The sequence below is a fragment of the Seriola dumerili genome, unplaced genomic scaffold (genome assembly GCF_002260705.1).
Source record: "Seriola dumerili isolate Sdu_G_001 unplaced genomic scaffold, Sdu_1.0 BDQW01000442.1, whole genome shotgun sequence".
Classification (NCBI taxonomy): domain Eukaryota; kingdom Metazoa; phylum Chordata; class Actinopteri; order Carangiformes; family Carangidae; genus Seriola; species Seriola dumerili.
In genome coordinates, this window is record NW_019174697.1 from 265,786 (window position 1) to 291,020 (window position 25,235).

The 25,235-nt window shown below is 39.9% G+C and overlaps 1 protein-coding gene across 1 annotated transcript; it reads left to right on the forward strand.

Annotated features, from left to right (window-relative positions):
• The first annotated feature begins 11,267 nt into the window (after positions 1-11,267).
• On the forward strand, positions 11,268-20,967 carry LOC111234207 (keratin, type I cytoskeletal 18-like). Its single transcript, XM_022762170.1, has 10 exons — positions 11,268-11,466; positions 12,967-13,248; positions 13,407-13,532; positions 14,059-14,141; positions 14,719-14,875; positions 16,259-16,423; positions 16,554-16,679; positions 18,158-18,375; positions 19,266-19,294; positions 20,353-20,967. Exons 2-10 carry the CDS (start codon positions 12,985-12,987, stop codon positions 20,466-20,468), a joined length of 1,284 nt encoding a protein of 427 aa, XP_022617891.1. The 5' UTR covers positions 11,268-11,466; positions 12,967-12,984; the 3' UTR covers positions 20,469-20,967.
• The last annotated feature ends 4,268 nt before the right edge of the window (positions 20,968-25,235 follow it).

The following is a 25,235-nucleotide window of genomic DNA, read 5'->3' on the forward strand; positions in this document are numbered from 1 at the left end:
TTTTTTAATTCTTTTCATGTCCAGGAAGGCGGCGAAACGGTGATGGTGTACCACTCACACCTCTCAGCAAAAAAAAAAAAAAAAAAAAAAAAAAAAAAAAAAAAAAAAGGATTGTTGTTCTAAACCGGACAAGGAGCGTCATAAATTCCCAGCATTTTACTTCCCTGGAATTCACCTTTCTTTTCAACTGTTCCCCTCTTCTTCTTCTTGTGTCTGGAGGAGTCTTTTCACGGACAACTTTTATTATTTTTCTTCTTTTTTTTGGGGGGGGGGGGGGGGGATTTTGACAGCTGCAGGTCTGGTCATCCATGCTGGGTGAGACAGACTGACACTGAAAAGAGTTTTGACATGATGATGGCAAGAGTAATAGTGTTATTTCAGTCATTTGGAGAAAGGGAGTTACTGTGTGTGTGTGTGTGTGTGTGTGTGTGTGTGTGTGTGTGTGTGTGTGTGTGTGTGTGTGTGTGTGCGAGAGAGAGAGAGAGAGAGAGAGAGAGGGAGAAAGAGACCAGTTTCAATAGCACAGCAAAGATATGCATCGAAGCAGAATTGGGAGAGGTGCTGTAATTTGACAGCAACATGTCAAAATCTATGATGTTGTTTCAGTGATTAGAGAAATAGGTTCTAGTTTTGAGTTTCACTGGTACAGTATAGGGGTGCGGTGCAAAGATAACAAAGGAGAAGCTGTTACTGTTATGAGTGAGGGGCAGAAATCTTTCCCCTTATCTAAATGTTATATATTGTCAGGTGAATTCATATGTCTGTGTCTGAGATTTGAGTAGGTTTAGTTTAAGACCAACAGTCACATTTTTAATCATTTCATAATCACAGGTCCGGTCAAAAGTCCAAAATTTACATAGTCTATGTCTCTGTTTCTTAAATCAAAGCATAGAACGAATAAATAATGTAAATAAAGACTTTTTTAAAGGGAATCAGGGAATAATAAATCCTAAATTTAATCAAAATGTTTGACTCATTCAGCAGCCGAACACATTTGTAATGTTCCGTCTACAATGGAAATCAGAATATTCAGAAAGTTCGTACCAACACTGTTGCAGAAGTCTCCATTAATGTGTTGTACTTAGACGTTGCTTCGCTGCACCTTCTGTCCAGTTCACCCCAAACCAGCTCCAGGAGGTTTAAGTCTAGAGACTGTGCTGCTCTGCCATTATGTGAAACCACCGTCTGGTTCTGTTCCTCTTAATGTTTTGGGTCATTATTTCTACTACCAACCAACCAGTCTGGAATATACAGTCCTACTGCCTGCACTACAGTGCTAATAACGCATCAGAGCATGTAGTAACAGGGTCTGGTTCAACACTACCTTTGTACAGACACAGGGTTTGTAAGTCATCAACCTGTGGGACTCTGCATTAACTTTCAAGGCCTCATTTGCTTCCATTTCTGCGGGAAACTAAGTGAACCAATGTCGTCATCCCTGAAAAAAGGCCTGTTTTCTATTAAATTTACACAATTTTTCAGTTTTTGGTGACCTAAACTTTTTCTTTTACCTTGTGCAATTTACCTTTGTACCATTTAAGGATATTCACTGGACTTGAACTGCTTACATTTCAATAAAAAATGAAAGAAACAGGGGGTGCTAATACTTTTTACCAGTTACAAAAAAAAGATGTCACACATTTTCAGAAAAGGAACACAAGTCTGAAACACATAAATGTTGCAAGTAGCTAAGTAAGTAAAAATGTGTTTGTATAGCATTTTAAAAAAACAAAAATGATAAAATTCTGCAAGAGTAAATCTGACAATTACGATCCTGCACAGTTTACTGGATTATGTAACAAAAGCTGCTTGTTTACCTGTCCATCACAAAAACAAGTGTGATGGTCAGATCCAGAAAAGGTAATGGTTGGAGTTTAAGTACAAAAAAGTTGGACGGTAGTGTAAATGAACAAGACTATTGGACTTGAAACGAGGTTGTCAAACATTAAAAAGAAATATACACCTATATTCTTCCTCCTTCACATGAACTTGTCTTGTTCATCTCCCATGTGTACACAAGGCATGAATTGTACTTGTATCACAACATTAAAAGCTGACCTGGTGGTCCACTTTCCCTCTTCATACCCTGTTTTCAGTCATTTACTCTATATTTCTTTTTCCCATTAAAACTTATTCTTTTAATTAGACTACTGTCTGCTTTGTTTCAGGCTGCACATAGCAAGCATGGTAGCTGTCGGCTCTTTATGACCATATGTATCAATCACACACACACACGTATACACACATAGATTGATGTGGTGGCTTTAATCAGCTAAATAGCTCCACACTAATGAACAGTGTTTCTAACCAGTTAGCAGACACTATTATAAAGCCATCAGAGTCGTACAAGCTGGATTTGTGACAGAGATTACCGAGCTATGTTAAATATACACTGACATTCAAGGTTTTTTTATTTTTCTCCTCTTGATGATCTTTAGATAAATGTATATTACACTCATTTTCAGGTTTTCTCCCACAACCTCATTGTGTTTGATTTCAGACTACGAGTGAAATCAAAACATTTCTAATTTAACCAGAGACGTCTGGGGACCCTGTCCAGCCCCTTATACCAGTAATCGGTAAAGATCTAAATTTATGGCAATAACATCTCGCCTCCTCCTGTCTTTCCTCTTCCCCCTTCTCTCTCACCTCCTCCCAGCCTCATCTTTTTCCATCCTGGTGTTTTCTCTCCATCAGCCCCCGCTGCCCTGCGTTCTCATCCAGCTGAGGACAAGATCCAACCTCCTCCTCCACTCGCAGGCTTCCTCTGTAAGACAATGGCAGGGCAAAGGAGCTGTGTGTGCACAGAGGTGTGTGCGTGCATGTGTGCATGTGTGCATGTGTTTGTGCATGCGTGTGTGACTGTTTCTTTGCAAATGTTGGCTACTTTGGCGTATTCATGTATTGTAAGCATCTGTATATATATTATTTCCATGGTTTTGTATCTGTGCATGTTTGTGGGTTTCGTGTATTTCTGTTTATGAAATTCTAAGTTATCATGTGTGTGTGTATGTGAACGTGTAGATTTATGAAGGCGGGAAACAGCAACTATGTCACTGTAAAACAATAGAAGATTCACAGCGCTGCTCCAAACACACACACATATACACAAACGCACGTGCACCCTCTTGGCACTCACTTCTCCTGAGACCTCTCTGTGTCGACCACAAGCAACTCCCTTCCTGCTGTAGTGCTGGCAGAAACACACACACACACACACACACACACACACACACTGATGACACATCCCCCTGGGCCCACAAGTCATCAGGCTAAAGCTCCAACATTCATGCATCCCCTTTTTTGAAATGAAATGTCTAAATAAAGCACAAGGGAGACAGCAAAGTGAGGATACAGGAAATAAAAGTGAGAAGTCTTGTGCGTCTTATACATGTATGATTTATTGATTAGATTATGGCTGTGAGAAGAGAGAAAGAGAAAAGTGTCAGGTGTGTGCTGCCCTGCTTTATCAGCTCACTGTCCTTTCCTGTTTTGATAAACTATGTTATATGCAGCCGTGTTGGAAATCACTACATTATTCTTGCAAAGAAAATGATAGATTTCCAGTGTCTTGTGTTAGCCCATAGCCCACCGACTGTGTGTAATCTTCATGAGACAATAGCCTTGAATACCAGCGTTCTCTCATAGAGATATAATAATCTTTCTTTTGAAACCCTTCCCCCCTCTGTTTCGAGGGAAGCACTGAAGGCCCACTTTCAGATGGACAAAGATGCTTGTAGCCACCACCACCCCCCGCCCCCCACCCCACCCCCCGTGAATGCAGACAGCCACCCTGACATAAAGCTGATATCAAATACATGAGATTAAGGTTGTTTCATTGAGCTTTTCCTCCAATTCTCTTTCACAATGCAGTAACAGTCAATCAGCTGCATGAAACAGCCTAAATATAGGGTTTAAGACTTGTTACACTACTACCCACAGCCATGGCTTGTAATTGAAACTTTTCCATTCTGTTTTTTTTTTCAAATGCTTTGGCTGCTGAGGGGAGATTGGCAGCTCTGAGTGGCCAGCAGATGAAGCGGCTGGCACGCTAATGAATAGAACGCTGATTGCAGGATCCCCAAGATGCAAATTACTGTGCCTGCCACCCCTGACGACCGGCAATTACCGGGCCGCCGCCGCGGACGCCTCGTGCATATTCATCTCACCCGCTGGGCATATTGATCAACAACTTACTTCAAGCAAGAAGCAGTGAAATGTATCATGTCGCTCAGTCTAAAAAAAAAAAAAAAAACACTTTCTTTTTCCTGTTGTCAAAATTGACAGAGTAATATCAAGTAAGACGAGCGCGTTAACTGTGTAAGGAGTATTTATTGTAATCAGGCTCAGGTATAGGCTAATTGCTAATATTTCACATTCAAGAAGAAGTGACAAAACATGTCATTCATTAGAAAATAGTCTTAATTCAAATATTGATTTCTGCCAGTACTTTACCTAATTAACTGCACTTAAAGTTCACTGCCCCCAGCAATGACATGCAGCTTTAAGTTTTATATTATCTTGACAAATATCTCAGTTTTTATAGATTCATTTTGCATATTAACTGATTTACAGTGGAAAAAATCAGGAAGAGTCTTGAATGCAACGCGTTTTTTTTTCCAAATTTACTTTATGTCTCTTACAGTTTTGAAAGATTAGCTCTAGTTTTAACAGGCATTATTAGTCTTTGCAAGTCAGAATTATGTCATTATGATAATAGCTGTTCATTAGCGACTGTGTTAAAGCAACAAACGGTGTTCCTGTTTTCATGCTGCTAACACGCACCTTCACTTACCCTATTATTTCAGCTATGTATTTAACCGGCGGTGTGACTGCTGAAGTTTTCTTGTTTTAGTTTGTATTTTGTGAACATAAATGATATTTTGGAAAGCATACTTTTTATGGAGTCATTCCTGAGTACACACAAACACACACATACACACACACACATATATACACACACACACACTGAGTGCAGACTTCAGAACATGGAATATGAATATGAAAGGGCTTCTTTCAACAACAACGGAAAAACAAGAGTGCTGCCAGCAGTTAATGGGACCAAATGAAGGAAAGCTGAGCAACATCGGATTTTGAGCTCTCTCCCTCAAAACAAACATCCAATGATCACATTAGCGATGGATCACAGAGCTGTATCATTATTGTCTTGGGTGTCTTGTCTGGTTTAGAGCCACAGCCTCAGTCATTTTCACTTCTGAAAAAAAAAAAAAAAAAAATGAAATGACAAAAACTTCCGTTCTTGGAGAGTCAAATTTTCAAAAATGATTTTGAGTTTTTGTCCCAGCCTCATTTTTATTTACACTCGATTGCCAGGGGTGATCCGAAATGTAACAATGCCTGCAGTATACAAATACATATGTATATACATATAGTTTTTATATATATATGTACATATGACATGAAGAACTTAAAAATGAAGCTGTACTACATAGGATTCTCTAATTTTAGCTACCATGAGCGGCTTGCAGGTGAATGGCTGGATTAATCTCTTAGGGGGCAAAGATCTGGTGTTGGGCCTCAAGACTGAGACACAAGCCCCCCCAACAGCTGCCCTGCCTTGTGTATGTACCCTGTCAAGGGTCCAGCTAGAATAGTAAACACAGCAGACTACAGATGGCAGTTTTGTTATCATAAAATCCAGAGATCAGCTGGTACTACAATTTGAAAATTACCTTAATGTTAATTTGACATAAAGCTTTGGTACAATACATCAAAATGACAACATTTATGTTTACTATTGTATATTGTCCCAACAAAACATGGAGTACAGTAAATAAATAAAATGTGGGTGTAACTCTTGTCCTTCCCACTTCAAACCAGTGAGAAAAATCTTTAAAACTGTAGATGAAACGTGGCCCTTCTACAAAATTACCTAACAATGACTAAATTAACACATTAATTAAAACAACTAACACGCAGTGAGGCAGTTGCCTGCTTTTCCTGGTTGGTAATCAGGGTTACCTTAAGACTGGAGCCTCAGCAGTCTGAATCCTCATGCTGGGAGCTCATGGGAAAACTTCCATGAAAAGTGCTACTGAGGTGCCGCTGAGCAAGGCTCTAAACTCACTTAAGTGTTACAGTGGCTCAGCTGTCAACAGGACTGGAATTGTACCACTAAGCTGCTCCCAAAGGTGCCGCCCTCCCTCCTTCTGCTGCTACTTCCCCAGGCTGTGAACAGGATGAGAGTGTGTTCATAGCCAAGTTTCCCCTCTTAACACACACATACACACACACACACACACATACACAGACGTCTTTCCCTTTCAACTTTTCATACACTCACCAGCTATGCATATAGATCCGTATCTTAAATATTACCAACCCTTCTGATAATAATCTCCACACACACACTGAGTGGTCTGACGTGTTTCTGTCACACAAAAGCAACCTGCACTCAGGCGGGAGGGGGCGGGGGGGGCGGGGGAGGGGGGGGGGGTAAATGGAGGAGGAAAAAAAGAAACTGATATTTAAAGCAAGAGAAAAGAAAGAGCACATGCAGGTGCTGACCTCCAGAGTTGCTCACATATGTCGTTATCTGTCTGTAATTTCTCTGCTGCAGATCCTTATCTTCTTATCAGAGGACGGCTGGTGGACTGAAGTCCGCCCATCAAACACTGACTTGGGGCCCAAATTATATCAATCAGGGTCTGGAGTGGAGCGGCAGTTTGAGTTCTTTAAATTGGTGGAATAACGAATCTACTTCCCTTCATTACCTTAGATTTCAACTTTTGATGGGGAACTGTGAGAAACGGAGCAGAGGCAATGAATAAATTGTAGAAATATTTAGAGTTGAAAAGCACAAAAACCTCTGGGTGAGACTTTTTTCAATAATATACTTTAGTGTCGTGAAATTAGATGTGATCACATTACTTATTAAAAAAAAAAAAGTAAGTGATTGTTAACAACAGATTGCTTTATGCATAATTTGATCTGCCTTGCAAGTCAAATGGATCTCCAGAGTTCATCACACCTCAGGAAATGTCTGACTCGCTCCTTTTCATCTCCCTTTGCCATCATTTGCCACAAGCTTTGGGACAAAATATCATACTCATATGATCTTCAGTGATCCCATTCAGACTTTCTTAGCTAAGTGTAGATAATTGTATGCAGAACATACAAGAGTGGAGTAGAATAAATCTTTAATACCCCCGAGGGGCAATTTGGCCACCAGACAGCAGTCAATGATACAGAAAAGTATGGCAATGGATAAAAACAGCAAACACCGCACAGGTTATCACTGTCGCGTCACTTGACATCATTTTGACTTGTGATTGTAGGAAACGCACCAATAACAGTAGAGTTGGCAGGAACAATACCAGGCCCCTAAAACTGAAGCAGCTAAATGGAATTCAATCATCATTCATTCCTTCATTTAAACCTGAGTTTTTCATACTGTGTCATGTCAACATGTCTCACAGCTCCTATCAGGCTCATACGGCCTGTTAGAGTTCTGTAAATGAGATTCAAGGCTGCTGAAAAGAACTGGGCAACATTCATGGACCCTTTCTGAGTCATTGCCGCTGCCCCACTATATGGTGATGATACTTATGAGTTGGAGGACAGCAGTTTTTCACATCTGCATATGCGATTTTTCCACAGCGTGTTCTGCCTCTGTACTCTGGCAGAAAGATGAAGATGATGAATCTCGTGGGGAAAAAGATAGTAAGGATTTTATCTATAGAGGACACAGCAATCTGCTGTCTATGGATGATTTGGATGACTTTTCAGTACTCTCGATATCTGCAGTGATGTGTGTTTCATCAGCACGTCCAATGATGCCAAACTCAGAGTATCTCCAAATTTGGTGATTTAAACATTTTGAGGAAGGATTAAGTGTTTCGTTCAGCTCAGAAACTTCTCACACTTCTAAAGCGAAACAAAACATTTCAAACCCCATCTGATTATCTGAAAATAGGCCTGCTTTTCTTCGCATGAAACATCCACATTTTGGAGACTCAGGACGGCGACACTTATATTATGTCTCTTCTGGCATCACCTAACTCACTGTCTGTCTGTCTTGTTTGTCTGCCAGCCAACATGAACACAAGCGAGTCCTGCCAGCAGCAGAATTGTAACAGGAAGCAATCACTTCAGGAGCAAAATGACTATTGAGAGGCGTCAGCTTGATGCTTTCTCCCTTTTTTAACAGCACTTTACCTGACACCGCTGATAAAGCAGCTTAAAAAATTACACAATAGATTTGGTGTTTTAAATGTGTTTATATTAGCTATGGCTGTCATATTAATGTATCTGTGCTTCGTTGATGTTTCTGCATCATGTTGTGTCATCAAATTGCAGTAGCTGCAGTTTATCCCTGAAAATTGACAGGAGCATTTTGTGTTTACGTCTTGAGCTGTCGTGCTGATTTTAGTGTGAATGTCATGTTCACACTCATTTTTTCAGCACCCGAGTAAAAACCGTACAATTTTCTGTCTGTGTGGTTTATTATTTTTCCAGGCTTTGAAAGTGATGACCAGGCCTGGACGTCGTCAGCAACACAGCGTCAGCGTGGGTCTTCTCTGCGTCGGCGTGTGCATTTTGCTGCCATGGTCACATGATCACTTGTGACAGGGTTCATGAGGGGTCAAGTGGGGTCGTGAGTAGTATCCTGACATCCTGCCAGTCTAATCACCTGTTTATTTATTTAACAAGCAAACTCTGATCCAAACCGACCGCAGGACTGAGAGTGAGGACAAAGAGAAAAGTGAGAAAGTGAAAGTAAGAGGAAAGGTTGATTAAGGTTCAGCTTGACTGGGATTGATCTCCTGTAGGGACACGTATCCCATATTTAACAGTATCTTTGGTACAATATGCACAGCAGGCCTTGTTCACTCTTAAGGTTACATGTGTCTTTACATGTGTCAAACAAACTCATATCATACCAAAAATGCAATGAACTGAGTGTGGATTTGAAATGTGTATAAAACGACCCAGAACATTTCCATCTGATTCAAAGGTGCAGCCATAAAAATAAAAAAAATAAAAAAATATTTAAATATTTCTCTCAGTGTAAACACAATTCATGAAAAAGGCACACATTTAAAAACAATACCATAAGAAAAAGTAAATTTAGGCATTCAGGTAGAATGAAAAGGAAAGCGTGGCACAATAGTAGCGTAGCTTGTTGCTGCCCTCTTTTGGAAAGTACTGGAGCCAGTTTGACTGTACACTCAGCTTGTGTTTACCGGCCTTCACCACAGAGTGGAGACAGATTAAAGCTGGAATACTGGAGACCTCTGACCAGTGAAGGATGGGAATAGGATATGCACCAAGGCAATAGCAACATTTTTTAACTGGTGTATAATCGTAATAATCAAATACAATTTAAAAGGTTTTTTTTTAAAAATATTTTGTAATACAATATATGTCCCACTTTAACACTGCATCTCCATTTTAAGGCAAGACAATGCCATTTTAATACTTAATCCTAAAAGAAAAGGATCGTCATCTTTTATTTATATCACATCTGAAATCATTACTTCTTTAAACAACTTTTTACTGGTTTCTCCCTTGTTTATTTAATTCTATATCTTTATCAGATATATCTATGTAGACATATCTAAATCGTTATTTACTATAAAATGCAAGTGGTTCACTGCTTAGGTCACAACTAGGACAGCAGAAGATACTACGGCCTCGGTATTTTACTCTTTAGGCTGATGTGTTTAAGCAAACAAGCCTTCATCAGAGCACCACAGGAGCGATGTCATTCTTTTGATGTCATACGATCATTGCATGCAACTGTTTATTGCAAATTACCCCTTGTAGACCCCGGGGTATGATCACTATGGTGGTGCTCTGAAAAACAAAACGGTCATTTGCCTTTTGGGGGTGGGAGGCATTATCTCAGTTGACAGCACCTTGTAAGACATAAAAACACAGACCAGCAATGACCAATTTATCAGAGCATCTGGAATAAACAATAAATAAATAAAAGTAATTAACTAATATAATAATAATACAGCCATTCACTAATTGCTCAAATGCAATTCGCAGGAACAAAACACAGTGTTTGTGGGTGTAATGCAAATAGAAACATTTGCAAGGCTGAGACACACTGGTAATATTTTCATCTCACTTGAATTTGAATATGCTAATTACGAAGCACAGATGCTTCACCCGCACAGTTTTAATATCATACATACTTCTATGTTTCTACAAGACTTTGCATGAATAAGGTTCACATGAAGTATTGTTGGAGTGCAAATGAGAAGAACTACATCATCAGCCGTACCTGTTCATGTCATTTCCTGTAGGAGCATGACTGGGTGAGCAGGACACTGTGTGGCCATTGTCAATAAATAGAAGTAAATATTGACCACAGTAACGTTTTACTTTGTGATAATCTACAAAGGTGATCAGGCTATACACACACACACACACACACACACACACACACACACACACACACACACACACATATTTGGGGGTGTGAACAGTGTAAATAAATGTTAGTAAACATTCAGTGAGGTTTTCACCTGTACCACAAACACAGCAACCTCATCCTTCAAAGTCACAACTTTATTAACATGGACACATTTTTATAGGGGGGAGTATAGAATTTAAACTTTAATCTGTTTTGATTCTGCATGTAAACTGTGTGTAATTCTGTCCTGTCTGAATTGAGCCTCTACAGCCCACATCATATTTGTTTCAAAATGCTTTGGCCAGCAGCTTTTCTGTGTCCGAGTGACTTGTTGAATATTTTATCTCCAGCAGGTAGAGGGAGGGTCAGGTTACAGCAAGATGACTAACAGGAGCGCTCTAGAGAACTGCAGGCAGGGCTCCACCCACCAAACAGTAAAGGGATGGTGACGATACGCGAGAGGGCGCGTCTCATTGTGGGTCAGAGATGCTGTTAGGTGGAATACTGAATGCTCTCTTCTCTCACAGAATGTCAGTGAGGTGCAAATGTTGGTAGCCAGATTTTATTTTTCCCTCAGGAGTTGGTAGAGAGTGAAAACAGAGTGAACAGGAGGGGGAATATTGGATTTACATTCTTCAGGTGACCAGAAATCCAAGTTTAAAATGTCTATATATGATTTTTAACCGGTTAAAAAGGCATTCATGGTTTCAAGTCACACAAGTGTCATGTGGAAACTTTAAACTCCAGAGCACATACACTGAGAATGGACTTTTCATTGAAGTAGGACACATTTTGTGTCCAGAAAAGAAAAATATGTGCATATTCATAGATGTGGATTTCGATTAGAGAGGTCAAGCTGAAATAAAAAGGTCATCAGCAGCGTACATGCTAAGTTTTCATCACAACACTCCAACCCGTCCTCTCTCAAGACCCTCCGATGGAGCAAAGACACCTCCTGACTAGCGTTAGCTCCTCCTACTTCTTGCACACCTGCATATAAGCTCACCTGTAGCAGCAGCAGCTCAGAGCCTCCTGCATTCCTCTGGATCCCACCCTGACTTTATCTGAAGTTAATCCTGGTAAGATGGATTTCATTTTTTTTTTTTAAGAAATGTTCTTTTTTTTCATCAGTTACAATTATTAAAATTGATTATTTAATTATTTTCAATAATTCTACTTTTTCTTTTTAGTAAGTTAAATTAAGTTAGTTGAGATTATGAAAAAAATTAAGGATTTATCTAAATTAAAATAGGATGAAAAAGCTGCTACAAATAGCCTCAAGCAAATGACTCTTATTTTCTTGTTGACTCTCATTCAGAGTTGTCAGCACAACTACCTGTCAACAATTGGTGGGATGATTTCTTTTCTTTTTTTAAAAAAAAATGAATTGAACAAAGTGCCTCCTTGTGAAACCGGAATTCACTCTGAAAATTTTCCTGATAATTTTCCCAAGCTCTATCTTCCATCGGAACAAGGAGCGTCTGTCTCCTGCTGGGTCCTTTGTAGTGTTGTGGGAACGATGTAGGAAGGATCAAGTGACAGAGAGACAGAGAGGTTCCCTTGACCGCTAATCTGCCACTGAAACCCTGCTGAGAAACACACAAAAGCAAGCATGCGCGAAACTTTACACACACACACACACGCACGCGCACACATAGACAGAGATACCCTGTCCTGTACTATGTTTGACATTCAAACACCATCGTTCAGGAAGTAATGTGAATGCATGTTAAACTTATTGTCAAATGAGGTTGAAATAGGAGGAAAGAAAAAGATGTCACATAGTCATAATATCAATAAAATGTTCTTTGCATATAAAAAGAAACATTTATAAAATCCTAATTTTAGATTGCAGAATCTTTTAAACGACATTTAGCCAGAAATATTCAACAGTCTTCTTTATGAAGGCTATGGAGCCATGTTTCATCTTTTCTGTTTGTTTCTGTATGATGAATCCTCCTCTTAAATATAAAATGCATCTTATTATCATAGTAATAGACTACATGAGAGTGTCCTCAGTCCCGGTGAGAGGCTCTTCTTCGACCCGGGGTTGCGATGTACTCATTTACATTTAGATTTTACACTGACTCGAGTTGAAGTTGTATTTGAGCAGAGCTGAGAATGGCAGACTGAAGTGACTCTGACCATAAAAGTATGGTTAGTATGAATGACCGGACTGGACTCGTTTCATCATTTCCAGTGGGCGTTCAGCTGTCTTGAATATTAGGCCCTACTTGTATTTCCATTAAGGTCTGGCCAAATACTAGAATAAAACACATTTGCTTAAGAGCCACAAAAGAGTTTTCACTGCAGCCAGATCTCATGTAACACTAGATTTAAATGACTGCAATAGGTCAAACAGTCTGGCTCTCCGAGTTGTGTATTTTCCTAGTGACATCCATCCACTCTCTTCTCAGAGAATTGGACCCGCAAGAGCTGGAATAGACGTAACATCTGTGATTGTGCTCTTGTTCTGTTTCTGTCTTCACAACTCGCCTCCATCTTGTCTCTCACAAGTTCACCAACACAACATTGTCTAATTCCCAGTTTCTATGCGTTGCTATCTGTTTTCTCTCCAGCCTTTACAGCCACCCATCATGGCCTCCAGCATGTCGGTGAGGAGTTTCTCTATGGGCCGTCAGCCCTCCTTTTCCAGCCGTTCTCTGATGGACACCAGCCGCGCTCGCTCCCGTGCCTCAGTCTCTTTTGCGGCAGCCAGCCCGCTGACCCGTTCGGCTTCCATCAGCCAGGACCTCAACGGGCCAATCAGCCTCCAGCTTAACGGTCTGCACGGCAACAGCACCAACGAGAAGGAAGCCATGCAGAGTCTCAACAACCGTCTGGCCAACTACCTGGACAAGGTTGGATACATTGCACAGTACCGCAGTGTTGGGATGTTGGCCAGCAGCCAAATATGTGATGGGTGTATCTCAGCTTGGCAGCATGCAGACAAGGAAATGATACTATTAGCAGCAAGCTGACATACTGTGAACATGATAGTCTTCTTGTGTCTCTCCAGGTGCGGTCACTGGAGCGCTCCAACGCAGACCTGGAGATGAAGATCAAGCAGCTGATGCTCGACCGCGTTCCCAAAGGTCGTGACCTTGATTCCATGATGGCTCAAGCTCACGCTGTTGAGCAAGAGGTGGGAGAAGAGGGAACATGCTGCCACATATATTTTACACACAGGTCCATCTAGAGAGCCATATTACAAGCTCAGAGTTTCGTAAATGTCCATCAACAAAGCCCAAGGTTACGACGACCTTGATGATTTTTACATAGACAAAACATTCATGCAAATGCGCCACGGGCCTCATTCCTCAGAAGCCAAATCGGACCCACATTTGATCTTTGAGTTAATTCTGTACCAACAGGGTCAACACGAAGTTAATAATTATTTTAGTTATTTTGACTAAAGGGAAATAGTTAAAGTTTAATGAAGTTCAAATGTGTGTGAGCTTATTGGACAAGGACGCAAATCTTCAGATGTCTTTTCACCATTAGTAATTCCACAACATAAACACTCTGTTCCTGTCAGTTTACCAAATATAGTCAAAACACAATACATCACATGTAGAAGAATGTATCCATGTAATAGAGTTCAGCATGAAGGCAGACTTTAATGAAGGATGCTGGATCTCATAACCCTGTTACGTGTTAATGTTTGTCAGGTGAGGAAGAAGACTCTGGAGAACGCTCGTCTCATGTTAGAGATTGATAACGCTAAACTGGCCGCCGATGACTTCAGAATCAAGTGAGTGATTACTGATTACATTCTGGAGATGACAAACTCAAAGTGGTTTTGGTTGTTTGTCTTTTATGATAAGACTTACCGAGACCTTTCGTGTTTAATCCATGTCTTTGATGAATGAGTCAGTACATCTGTTTCCTGCTGTAGCTCACGCTGTGCATGTTTGTAATAACTGTCTGATATTTAATAACTAATATTTTTTAACATCTAATAATGTAATATTAGACTGATTAATTTAACGCAAATTCTGATTAATATTGGAAATTAATCATTGGGTTTGTACAGCTGCAAACATTCATTTCCAATGTTTTTCCTGAGTGCATAGTCATGTTCAAGTATTTAGACTAATTACTATGATGCAAAGAGACATGGACAGAACTTCATCAACACAAATGTTTCTTTTCTTATATATGTGTTTACTTTCCATCTGCAGAGATATCTGAGCTTTAAAATATCTTCGTATTGCAATAAAAAAAAAAGAAAGTAAATAAACACTGAGTATCCTGTCTGCAGAGGTTTTGTGTAAACTTTGAGTTCACTGTAATACACCATACTCTGCTATTCTTCCTGCCTTCACAAGGTGGGAGACTGAGCTGGTGATGTGTCAGTCTGTGGAGCGAGACTGTGTCGCTCTGAAAAAGGCCAAGACTGACCACGAGCAGATCATTGCCTCTCTGAGGGGAGATCTGGACAGCCTGAAGGAAGAACTTTACTTCCTCAAGAAAAACCATGAGGAGGTAAGTTTGTTTGTCAAGTCTATTTCTCCGTTCTCATTTTTTTTTTAAAATACCTTCCATGGTTATTTTACCTCTCTGACATGTGACCTTTCATCTCATTTTCCATTTGGCGCTCTCTCTTATTCTCCAACCAGCTCTCACAAACAACAAGATGTTTGACCCAATTTGATGTACTCACAAGGTCTTTTTAGAAAGGAAGGAAAAGGACATGTAGGGAGGGAGAAGTGAGAGAGAGAGACAGATAGGGAGAGAGAGAGAGAGCTAGAGGGGGGTCCTCTGGTTACTACAGACAAAGGGAGCAGGTAGATCTGGTTTCCCAAACCTGTTCTTTCTGTCCAATCAGCTGATCCAAGGCGCCGGACTAGTGTCCTCTGGGGGGGGAGAACAACTAAGATAAACTTACCCCCTCTCACCAAAGGAAGGACTAATCTCCCCAACACTGGAACAAGATTACACAGATCCAATTCAAACCTCAAAACACAAAACCATAACCGAGTGCAGATATTGAGAGTTAATTTAAACAAATGAGACTTGATTATTTTGCTGTATGTGAATTGTGTACTGCATTAGGCACAAAAATCATGTATATTAGTGATATATACTTATTTTAAATTTGATTGTTTGACTTATTTGGCTATATGTGAAGGTGTGGATCCTGTCTGTTGTGACGATAGTGGTGAGATGGCGGCTCAGTCTATTAAACTGACTCACTCTGGACTGTAGGTGCCTCCTTCATGCTCTCTCCTATGCCAATCCAACATGATAAAAAAAATACTGGCTTTTACTCCCACAGACAGAGAAAATCAGCATCTGTGGAGGTTAACTGTGAAACTAGATCATGCTGTTTTCTCTCATACTTCCCCTTCCCAAGCAAGGATACAATCACTGTACATAAAATAAATAATATCATTTAACTTAAATGTCCAAAACAGAGCCTGGAAAAGTGTATGAATCAAGAGCATTAATAGCAGCCTCATCGCATTAAAATAAACTGTATGTGACAAAACACAATGTCACAGAGAAGAGAGAGTGAAAGAGATCCACCATGAGCAGGAGTGTACCAGGTGTATGTATGCGGGTTGAAAGGCCAGGGGTAAACTGAGCTCTGCCTCATCAACTATTGATGGAGAATACCTGAATAATGAAGATGCCCTCACATCCTCTCTGCTGTACTGTGGTGTAGGATTCACACAACTGTTCTTGGTTCCATATGTCGCCTGTTATCAACACAGACATATCTTGTGCACACAATTATATCCACACAAGTTCATTTAAAGATGACACAGTGCAACCATAATGTTCTTTTCATTTAGAAATAAACACACACATACACACACTGAGACAAAGCAACACAAAGTACATAAACTATGTCTCCTCCTGCAGGAACTTGAGCAGATGAAGTCTCGTATCGCCAGAGATGAGGTGAATGTGGAGGTGGACTCCACCAGCGGGCCGGAGCTGGGCACTATTCTGTCTGACCTGCGTTCTCAGTATGAGGGGATTGTCAAGAAGAACAAGGAGCAGGCGGAGCAGTGGTACCGCAAGAAGGTGCGTAGAGAAAGTGCAATCAAGTGATTCTGGATCAAATACTTCAGATGATGTTGAATGGCCAGAATAAAGTTAAGCAAAAGTCTCAACAAAAAAAAAAGTGGTTGTGTGTGTTTTTTTCCCTCTCCAGCTGGAGACGGTGCAGAACGAGGTGAAGGAGAGCAATGAGGCTCTGAGAGGAGCCCAGAGCGAGCTGATCGAGAGGCAGCGCTTCCTGCAGACCCTGGAGGTGGAGCTGGAGAGTCTGCACAAGCAGGTGAGCTGCTACACCTAGGGGAATGTGACAAGTGGATCGAAACATCTCAAGAACGCACAAGTTAGCCACATTAAATGACATACAGTCGATATACTGCTGGGTTTAAAGGTAAAAGATTCCCACGCACAAAGCAAATGTGTGAGTTTTTCGCATCTTTTGGCTGCATAAGAACTAAAAAGTTTGACAGTGACATTTGGAACCTGAACAAAATGTATGTGGAGCCAGCAGGAACTGACTAGGGGATATTCATGTGTCCATTAGCTCATTGATGTACTCTCGCTACGGTCTCGTGAATGACGTCACACGCGACTACGGGCTTCGCTCGTGGTTAAATGTAAACAACAATGGCGACGATGTGACAGAATTTTAACTCATTTAAATTAAGAAAATATAGTGGAGAAAAAGTTCAATATTTTCCTCTGAAAAATGAAGTAAAGCACAGGAAAATAGGAAGGAAGGGAAATCCTAACTTAAGGCATTTGTGCAATGGTTTAACTGACTTTAAGTGATTTCTTTAATATAAGACCAAGATAAGAAGACACTGTTACATACTTAAGTGAGCATTTTAAGGAAATCTTATGGATGAAATGAAGGGTGTTTTGCAACTATTTTTATTTTAAGGAAACCTTAACTCAGACTATAATGTGCAATGGTTTAATTAACTTTAAGGGATTTCTTAAATATAAGATAGACGATGATAGATAGATACTTTCTTTATCCACTAAACTGAGAAAATAATTACTTTATACAATGTACAATAATACATTTGGAAGCTGTGAAAACAAAATCTAATACATCAAGCAGTGCAAATTCCATGATCATGATTGAAAAAACATGGTCACGAGTATTACCTTTTCACAAAGCCCTGATGAGTTATGGTGTTGTGTTAAGGAAAGGCAGCTTTAATAAGGGATTTGTCAAATAACAACACAGAAAAATCCTTTCAGATGCTCAGATTAAGTCTCAGGTAGACCTGTTTCTTAATTCGTACATTTCCATGCTACTGTATCATCTGAGCGTCTGGGAAAAGTCGTTTTGTTTTTCTCTTTTGTAATCCTGTTTGACAGTCAACACATTCTCCCACGCCGCCAAGTCATGCAAGGACATAGTGGATTCAGTTGCTAAATTGTGTGGGGGTGAGTTTTGGTGGTGAGTTGGGTAATCATGTCTGAGCAATTCAGTGTTTGCTGTGGATGCCAAGGCCTTGTCAGTTCACAGGTATTTGTTGATAATGGTTTAGGAAGTAATTTCAGAATCAGGAGATATTTTTGAGGTCTACTTTCCACTGGAAAACACCTGTGGAAACAGGAGGAGGTTGAAAAGTTGAAAAGCTAGAACTTCTTTTCTTTCCTTTTTTTGGTACATTTCTTGAACTGGACAACATTGAGCCACATTAAAAACAGACAATGGTAACATAAGACCCAGGTATACAGATACAGATGGCCAGCTCACTTATTATTTTCCCTCCCTCTCCTCAGATAGCAGCACTGGAAGGTAACCTGGGTGAGACAGGTCAGAAATACTCCGGTGAGATGGAGCGGCTGCAAGCCACCCTGAGCCAGCTGGAGGACGACCTCTCCCAGCTCAGGCTTGACATGCAGCGCACCAAGACCGACTACGAGCAGCTCCTCCGCATCAAGCAGAACCTGGAAATGGAGATCGCCACCTACAGGCGCCTGCTGGAGGGAGAGGAAACGTGAGTTTTCATCAATCTCATGAAGAAATGGGAGAGATTAAATATCTTAAATTGAAATGGGAATTTTAGTTTCATAAAAAAATTAGGTCTTATTTTCATTGTTTTGACTTTGAGGTGTAATGATAACTTTGTATTCAAGGTAAATGCTGAAATGTGGGAGTTTTGTGGCATCACTAAATAGAAGAAAAACTTCATGAATCTGATCATCAATCTGTTCGTTGTAAATATCCATCATAGTAGATAGACCAAATTCCTTGTTGAAATTTCACAAATTTGACCGTCCACACTTACTGTAGTCTTCCTATGTAAAAGGGGATTAATACCAACAATTTGGGTTCACTCACTTTTGCCTTTACCTCCAAACAAAATAGTTTAGTCGCCCTTTGTTGCTGTGATAACATCAAGTTCCCAGATCTCAGTACAGTGTACAGAAATGACAAAAATACAAAACAAAAATAAGACCCAAGTGTCATAAAAGAGAATTTTTCTTCAGGGTTGGGGATTAAATGAGAAAATCAATACAAAATATTAAGCTACAGGCAGCAGCCCTTTAGCATAGCTTAGCACAAAGACTTGAAACAGAGTGAAACAGCTAGCCTGGCTCTGTCCAAAGGTGATGAAACTCCCCATGAAACCATAACTTCTTGTGTTTACACTTCTGTTTCAATACGTGAGTATGAATTTGTGATCTTTAGAGTTCAGCCGGCAGCTGCTGGCTCCAGCCTCATGTTTACTCATATGCTATGAGAATGGTATCGATCTTCTTCATCTAACTCTCCTCCATGAAGCAAATAAGCATATTTCCCAAAATGCTGAAACATTCCTTTAAATGTGTTGCTCTTGTGTACAGGTCACCGTTGATTCTTAAATATTTTCTTTCTACCCCATAGAGTCAAAGAAGTTCCTCCTCCACCGAAAAGTGAGTCCTTGGATTTTGATTTTTATCTGATGACAGAGCATGAAGTCACCGTTTGTACGTCAGAACAACAGAAAGACCTAAGCATAGTATTATATAATAGTACAATAGAACAGCAAATATCGCAGTAGTGGTCATTTATTCATTTTGAATGCATCTTATCAGAGCCTGAAGGAAACATCAGGGAGGTAAAGAAAGACTGAATTGATGATGAAATGATGAAGGAGATAAGCCGAGCAAATTGTTCACAAATGTTTATTTAACAGCTGCTGCATAATAGCCACACCTTTTTTGGATTCAGATGTGAATTTGAGACAGCGTCATAGTGAGACTGACAGACACACATATGTTCTTTCACACGCATCCGAGAGGCCCAGGACTAATGATAGTTTTATGAACTTCCAAACAATGCAAACACCACGAACAGCTCAGCTCCTATAGCAACAAAAGTGGGGCGTGAAAACACTTATCCCAATGTTGTAACTGCGTCTTAATCCGACTGACTCACGCTGCAGGATTATCAAAGTGGAGGGTGTTTTGAGAATGTTCATCTTTGTCTCACAACATTAAAAGACCAAAGACAACACAGAGTCAAAGGCTGTAACGTCTTCGTGAGACACAAGAGTTGAAGAGTTAAAGCTGCTCCCAGTGAAAAACCACAGGGGTATTATGAATGAAAACGACTACGATGATCTCAGCTATTCTCATTTTTATTTCTCATCTCCCCTCACAATGTTTTTTCTTCTACCTTTCTCTTCTCAACTTTCTTCTCTTATCACCTCATCATATTTAATCTCTTCGAATCATATTTTTCTAATATTTTCTCTACCGTGTCTCATCATCTCCACATTATCCTCTCTTCTTTCTGCATCTCAGTTTGCACTGTCAGCTGTGTAAATCTCATATTCATCTCATTTCAACTAGTCTCATATATCTCTTATATAGATGTGTAATATGTTGTTATATATGTTATTTCAACTTAACTCATTCCAAATCATTTGTTTCTCATCTCATCTCATCTCATCTCATCTCATCTCATCCCATCTCTTTTCTCTGTGCAGAGGAGCCTGACGTTCGCACCAGGAAGATTGTGAAGGTGGTGACTCAGACGATGGTCAACGGCAAAGTGGTGGATGAGTCCAGTGAGGTGGAGCAGATTGAGGAGACCAAGAAATAGAAGAAGTTGGTGAAGATAGATAAAAAATTACAACCAAAATTAGCAGAACTCTGAGGGGGAGAGAGAGAGAGAGAGAGAGAGAGAGAGAGAGAGAGAGAGAGAGAGAGAGAGAGAGAGAGAGAGAGATATGGGATCCATTACTTGATTATGAATGTTTTATGTTTTCAGAGAAGTGTTCTCCCAAGGTTGGTTAACCAGTGACAAAGTTTTTTTTTTTTCTTTCTGGAAAAAAATGGTACAAGCATAACCACAAACAGATATGTCCTATATTGCTGTAACTGCTGTAGCTATGCATGCTTATATCAATTTTGAATAGAGATGTGTGTGTGAGAGGAACTTACTAACCAGTGCTTTAGCCTTATACTGTTTTACTAATAAATGTTGTGTACTCAACCAAAATATTTATTTCTTAGTGTGGTGAAATTTACCATAGTAAATGTAAGACATGCCTTTGCTTCTTAATCGTCTTTGCTGTTTTTGTGTTTGTACTCTTAATAAAAAGTTGTGCCTGTTTATCTCTTTATTCTTATGTCACTCAGAATAAACATTTCATGGCTTCTAGACTGAATTCAACAAATGGCAACACACAGCGTCTCAGTGGTCTCAGTTCTTGGGCTGCTGCACCCTGACATTAGTTTTCTCGCTGTTGAGTTTGTTGCATAAATTTCTCTTGACTTTGGCTCAAGCAAATGCTTGATAATAAGCATATCACAGCAGCCTACTTTATTATGTTATGTTACAAGCTGTGAAAAAGTGCGGGTGAAATAATACATTTGTTGATTTATTTCAAATTGTCTGAAAGTCTGTGCTGTACAACAGTATCAGTTTACATGTAGGGACTTTGAGTTCATAAAATGATATTTAATTATATTTTCTACCATCAAGAAAATGAGCACTTACTCTGATTATCACATAACCCGTCAGTCATCAGGATGTCCAAGCCCACGCTTTCATGAATCATGTAAACTTCAAATGATGAAAGTGAGAAAAGAAAAGGGAAACACTGCAGATAAAAGTAGCTACAGTGATGAAAAATAGAAAGATGATACCTAAAGAAAATAGAGATGAAAAGGGGAGTGACAGTTGCCTTATAATTAGAGCTGTTGATAATATGTCAAAACTTAGGTGGGGTTAGGTGTGAAGTAATGTCTGTGTCAGTCAGAGAACGTCCTTTCAGGTCTTTCATCACAGACATTCCTGACATAACGCTTCTAATATTGAGGTAAATAAGGGGGAAATTACTATAATGAGAGTTGTTAAATCATTCACTGAGAGGTGAGATGTATTTCTGCACTGGGTGATGTAACTGAGATTTGTGTGTCTGAGAAAACTTTAAGACAAATTATCCAGACACCGGCTGACACTGATTTATCTGTCAGGTGGTTACATGAGCTGAAAAAGCAACAGACAGATAAAGATGTGGCTCTTTGTTGAGTCATTTTAGGATTTTTTTTTTTTCTCTGCACTGATAATCTTTTAATAAGCGCGTCCTACCTGAGCGCACACTTTGTGTGTCATGACATATGAACCCCACTGTGACCTCTATCAGCCCTGTAATTTAAGGTCATGACCTTTTTGACTGGGATCACTGTATTGCAAAGATCCTCATGAACAAAAGTTAAAAGCAAGGAGGAAACCAAAGGGAAGTGATGAAAAAAGAGGAAAGTCTCAATTTTAACTTGAAAATATAATTTTTTATGTTTTAGGTTTTAGGTTTTATATGTAATGGCCCACATGCACGACTCCACCACATCAATGAGAATGAATTAGATAGCTTGGAAGGTTTCCACTGATGACAACTTTTTCAGGTTGTTCCTAAAGGTCCATAATCCATTTCATTCCATTACTGTACAGATCATTTGAGCCAGCAGGTTTTCACGATTTTCACATCATTCTACAAACTCAAACACAATAGCACCAGTTATCTTTTACTATCTTTTACTGCGCTACACCCTCTGTCCCTTTATCTATCTGCTAATGACGTGCTGAGGAATGGCTCCAACACGAATCCCTGCACTGTCAAAACACAGCAGAGGCGACCATCTACATGATAAATGTAAAGAATGTAACATTAAGGAGAAACTTCTCCTGAGCTAAACATTAAGCCAATAAAAATATTTCATGACTATGTCTGATCCTGTACAGTCAATGGTGCTTTGGATGGTGGCACTTAATGTGGACCCTGAAACACAGCCTCAGGTTATCCTAATGAGCACCTTGTCCCCCCCCCCCCCCCCCCAACTGTGATAAACCGGCTGTTTGCAGAGCAGCTCGAGTCAGACGATTCAAAGAGTCGTAAAAAACAGAGACAGAAAGTCAGATGAGTCACAGAGACAGGTGGTTAACAAAGTTAGCGAGCATTTCACAGGTAGATATTTGGAAAAATAGACAAGACAGAGACTGTCTCACACTACTGCCCTCTCATCATAATAATGGTTATTTAAACAATATACCTTTTACATCTTGGCCAGCTAACTGAATGACGTCTGACATAATGTATGGGTGTCGATGTTAGAAGATGAGAATGCCCTTTGTAAACCCTTTGAAGGAACAGTTTTCCTCAAGTGGAAAGTATTTGAATAATGAAAGATAAAATTAGAGACAGTTTTATCTCAGGTACTTACAGTGCAAAAAAAAAAAAATCTTACCAGGTCCTGAAATTTACTTTAAACAAAATAATCGGCCAGTGAGAGTGACATGTTTGTCGTTAAGTTGTATTTTCATATCAGTTTGTGTCGGCAATATTCAAGGGTCATTTTTGTGACATTAGTGCATCAGTATACTGTTTATCGGTGGGATGGCTGACAAATCAGTCCCATTGTATGTTCTTCTCGTTACAGCAGATACACACACCCATTCCTGGAACAAAGGACCGTCACATTTCCCCTCACAGAGCACAGGGTGTGATGTCATCTGCCATCTATAGTCGGGAGCTGCTCAGTCAATGCACTACAAAACCAGTAAAAGTTGGGGTTGCATAAAAAGATGAGAGTGAAGCATGAGACATAAAAATAAACATTCAAAACAAAAGCTAAAGTCTTTGCAGTTTCGGTGGCCAAATGGTTTTCAAGCTTAGTGTTTAACATCCAACATGGTTTGACTGCACTCTAGTGGGCACATCCTAATATAGTAATTAACAAGACAACATTTATTCAGTAGGTAGCACTTGTTTACCTTCATATATAGTATATGAACACTGACACTTTTTATATGAAGTAGAGAGATTAAACAGTAACATCCATGATTCTGCAGAGTGGGTTATTTCTGGTTGAATGCAGAGACATGATACTGTCATGTCAGTAAAACCTTTTTACCTCAGTGACTCCAAATGTCAAAAATGTGACAATATGAAAAGAAAGCCATTGGTTACATACAGTTAATGAATAACACAGGCTTGTAGAGTTGTTCTGTTTAGTTTGCATTTCGAGAATAACATAACTCTGGCAGACTTTCCAGACGTGTGAGTTTTGCCTTGGAGCCTCACCAAACTCACGCAGATAAATCCACTTATGTTCTTACCTCAGGCTTGTAGCCTGTTTACGTGAAAACAGTCTGGGTTTTAACAGCAGGTTTGGCTCTGCAGTGAAGGCGAGACTGCATCACAAATGTAATATTTATATTTATACTACTTTTTCCACCCTCTTTCCATTTTACTTCCAAAGTGGTGCCTGTGTAGTGGTGAATGCTTTCAGGTAGTGTAGGGCTTGTGAACACAGCCCAGGGATGACTCCTCCCCCAGCCGACCACCTCATCAGGGCCAGGTTATAAAGCCCACCTGCTGTGTGGCTGGAAGCATTGGCTGCAGGTAAGTGGTAAAAACAAACAAAAAAAAACATAATTTTACACCCATCAGTCACCTTGCCACTTACCTGCGATGCCTCTATTTTAGCGCTGCCTCCTCATACAGATGTAGACTGGTTCATCCATAGTGGGGCATTCATGCCCCATAGCAGAGGGGCATTAGCATTAGCTTTTCTTTTTCAGTGTAGCTGAGTGCTGTGAGGTTGGGAAGCTAGCCACCCTGGTTGAGGTCACCCACACTTTATGCATTTGAGTAAGTATTGGTAATCTTTAGTGAATTTCTTGTAAATCTTCTGGTCTTGTGCTTCACCTTTAAGAAATCCTACGTTGAATAAAATAGATTTATTCTTTGTTTCTTTTGATTCTCATTTGCCTTTTAATATAATCTTCCTTTTCAGCAGCTCCAGTCCCTGTTATTTTATATTTTTGTTTCTAATAAAATATTTTGTTTTCAAAAACACATTTCTGCCTTATCAGTAAATGACCCTGCGTCCTGGTATCCATTTAACAAACAGTTAAGGTTTAGAAATAGTATCTGGCGTTGTTGGACCCCTCTTACTACGTTCCTCCCCCGCACCCTACACTCACCTGTGTAATCTTGGTGTCTTTTATGCTTATTTCCACCAAGAGAGTGATTTCATCCCTGTCTGCTTATTTGTCAACAGGATTACGCAAACTTAGTGGAGGGATGTTGCATGAACCAGGGTAGAGCCCATTAAATATTGAGTCAGATCTGGATCAGTTATAATGAATTTGAATAGAATAGAGAGAATAAAATACATTTGTTACATGAGAAGTCATGACAGAAGCATAAAACATTGTTTTGGTTTAGCTGTTTGATAATTACAGATGGTTTCATTTCCAGTAAGGCCAACGAGCTGATCCCATCAGAGCTAAGCTTGCTTTGGCCAGGTGACCCTAACACACTGTCCTGCCAACCTGCGTATTCACTCTCAGGGAATTGGC